This window comes from Anas acuta, chromosome 7 (assembly GCF_963932015.1).
Source record: "Anas acuta chromosome 7, bAnaAcu1.1, whole genome shotgun sequence".
Lineage (NCBI taxonomy): Eukaryota > Metazoa > Chordata > Aves > Anseriformes > Anatidae > Anas > Anas acuta.
Window position 1 is genome coordinate 36,945,125 of NC_088985.1, and position 2,500 is coordinate 36,947,624.

The following is a 2,500-nucleotide window of genomic DNA, read 5'->3' on the forward strand; positions in this document are numbered from 1 at the left end:
ACCATCTTTGCTAAGCAATACAAGAGAAGGACGACCCCAGGAAAGAAAAAACGAATGGCTTTTCCTTACAGTTTCATACCTATTTGCATTTATACATTACAAAGATATAAAAATCTGCCCAAATCTGCCAAATTTGCAAAATCTGCACTTGAGACATCCGTTAAAGACATTACTATGAAACAATTCCAAATTCAAAGACTGTGCACAGAGAACCAGATCGTCATCTGGTTCAAATCTGCAGCGCTTCCTTGTATGCTGTGGAATAACACCAGCTCACAACAGCTAGAAAATCTGGAACTTAGTCTAGGTTCTTAATTCATTCATTTCTTATTTTGCTGAACATTTATCTTAGCTTGAGAGTCCTACTTCTCATGATATTCTGCCGTAACTTTGTCTGGCCTGTATTTGTAATAGCATTTTTAAGACTCTAATCCTGACTGCACGCAGCCCAACTGCAGTTATCACTTTTCAGCAAACTGTATGAAATAATGTCTGCTTTCAAAATACATGATTAGCACCAAAAGCACCACAGTCAATACCGCCACATTTGGTAACACTGGCAACAAGCCAATCAGAAAGACCAAGAAAATTTAAATATTCCCTCCCTTGTCAGTCAGAAGGGAAGTACACAGGTGTGAATGTAAGCACAGTTTTTGCTCATGTTGTGATTTCTTTGGGGATAGATGGAAGATACAGATCTCCACACCTGTTTGTACTGCACCATTCTAAGATACTACCTTCACTTAGAAGCTCCTTTCAGCAACAGAACTTAGGCTGATGGAAAAGCATATCTTTGATGTGCTAACTGTTAAAAAGTCCTAGCTTAAAACTACCCAGAAACACACTTTTCCCATTAGATCAAAATTAACAGATAGAAACAGTTGCAGTCTAGTGGGAAAATATTAATCAAAATGCACATCATCTGCACATCATCTGCAATATGCATTATCTACCCAATAAGCAATAAGAACTCTCCCAGAATCCCCACAGTCTGTCGAGTAAACAGTTAAAGACGATTTGTTTTCAAAAGAGGGATTGATTCATCAGATCAAATTTATTACCTAGAAACCTCATCCAAAAGTATTATAAATTGAATTGCTATTTCTCCCTTTTTCCCACCATAATCTTAGTTAAACTCATTCTTAAATGCCAAAAAAAATGTAACACACGTTTTCAAAAGCCAGTAATACTTTATCCCAAATAAGACCTTTTATGTTAGAAACACTGGAAACCACAAAGTTCCGACTTTTTCTTGTGCTCTTATAAATTTAAAGCAAATGCATTTAGAAGAATTAGCGTAAATAAATCATTTTCAGGGTTGTGACTTTGTATCCCAAGTTTCAGGTCTGAAGAAATTTTTAGAGCCAGACTGTGAATAGGGTTGGATAAAGTTGTTTGGATCCAACAATAGCTTCTTGAACCCCTGCCTAAAACTTCAACTGAACCTTTAGGGAAGTTCAAGAAGCTTGGATAGATACTCTGAAAAAAAATTTTTTCAACACCAAATACTTCTTAACTCCTTTTTCTGATGGAGCAGAATAGGAAATACCATTTATAATCTATTTCTGGCTGAAATGAAAACAGGAAGTAAGGAGCATCTTGTGAGAGCTTAATCTCATGAGATATTGAGACATTTTTAAGACCCAAGAGGTTTGAATAGGCACCAAAGCTTCCGGGTGCCTACTTGAACAGGTATTTTGAGGTTCAGCTAAGACCAGTTGAATTTCCAGAATGATAGGTTCTATTTTTTAACAATATTGTAATGCTCCAGCTTTGCACCGACTCTATGTCATAATGAGACCAGAGTTATTATTTTGAAATGAGTGAAGAAGCTGTGCACTTACCAGTGTAGACGAATCGGCCGGGAGCACCTTTGCAGAACTGTTTGGATTTGTAGGAGAGAGTTACTTCAACAACTCCTGGAATGTGCCGTGGCGGTGTTTGAACTCTGATGGCGTGGGGTGTTATCAGCTATAAAAATCATACAGAAAATATGCCTTAAATCAAGATGGCACTGATAAGACTGATGGCAGCCAGTTTACATAATTACAAAAATGACTTGAAATCATACTCATCATCTCAAAATCCTCCCTTCTTGCTGTCACAATGGAAGATAGGGCTTCTATGTGTGTGTGTGTGTTTTTTTCCTTAGAAAAAGCTCTGTAAATGATCCTTGGTTTTAGTTTGCAGGAAAGGCCACAGGGCATCATTCATATGAAAATTGCCTCCATATGTCTCCTTAAGGCTACTTCTAGTAATTTTAACACTAATTGTCCAATTGTACTGGGAGACCTCCTACAGCAAGTCTTCCACTAGAGGGCCGTGATGTGCCTCCAGTACATCTCCCTCTGTATAGACGATTGTCACATGCGGATTCATGGTTAAAAAGGCACTGTGAAATAAAATCTCATGATACCTCATGTCAATAGCCTATTGACAGCTTGTTAAAATCATTCATGGAAAAATGTTACAGTTCAAAGCCCACCAATTTAGATAGCTT

At 37.6% G+C, this 2,500-nt stretch overlaps 1 protein-coding gene across 28 annotated transcripts in view; it reads right to left on the reverse strand.

Annotated features, from left to right (window-relative positions):
- The window catches only part of EBF3 (EBF transcription factor 3), a 124,442-nt gene that overhangs the window by 32,301 nt on the left and 89,641 nt on the right, over positions 1 to 2,500 (reverse strand). For all 28 annotated transcript variants that reach the window (XM_068689254.1, XM_068689283.1, XM_068689269.1 and 25 more), the window contains one exon: positions 1,845 to 1,971. In XM_068689254.1, the coding sequence (XP_068545355.1) occupies positions 1,845 to 1,971 (127 nt within the window). The remainder of the gene's footprint in view (positions 1 to 1,844; positions 1,972 to 2,500) is intronic.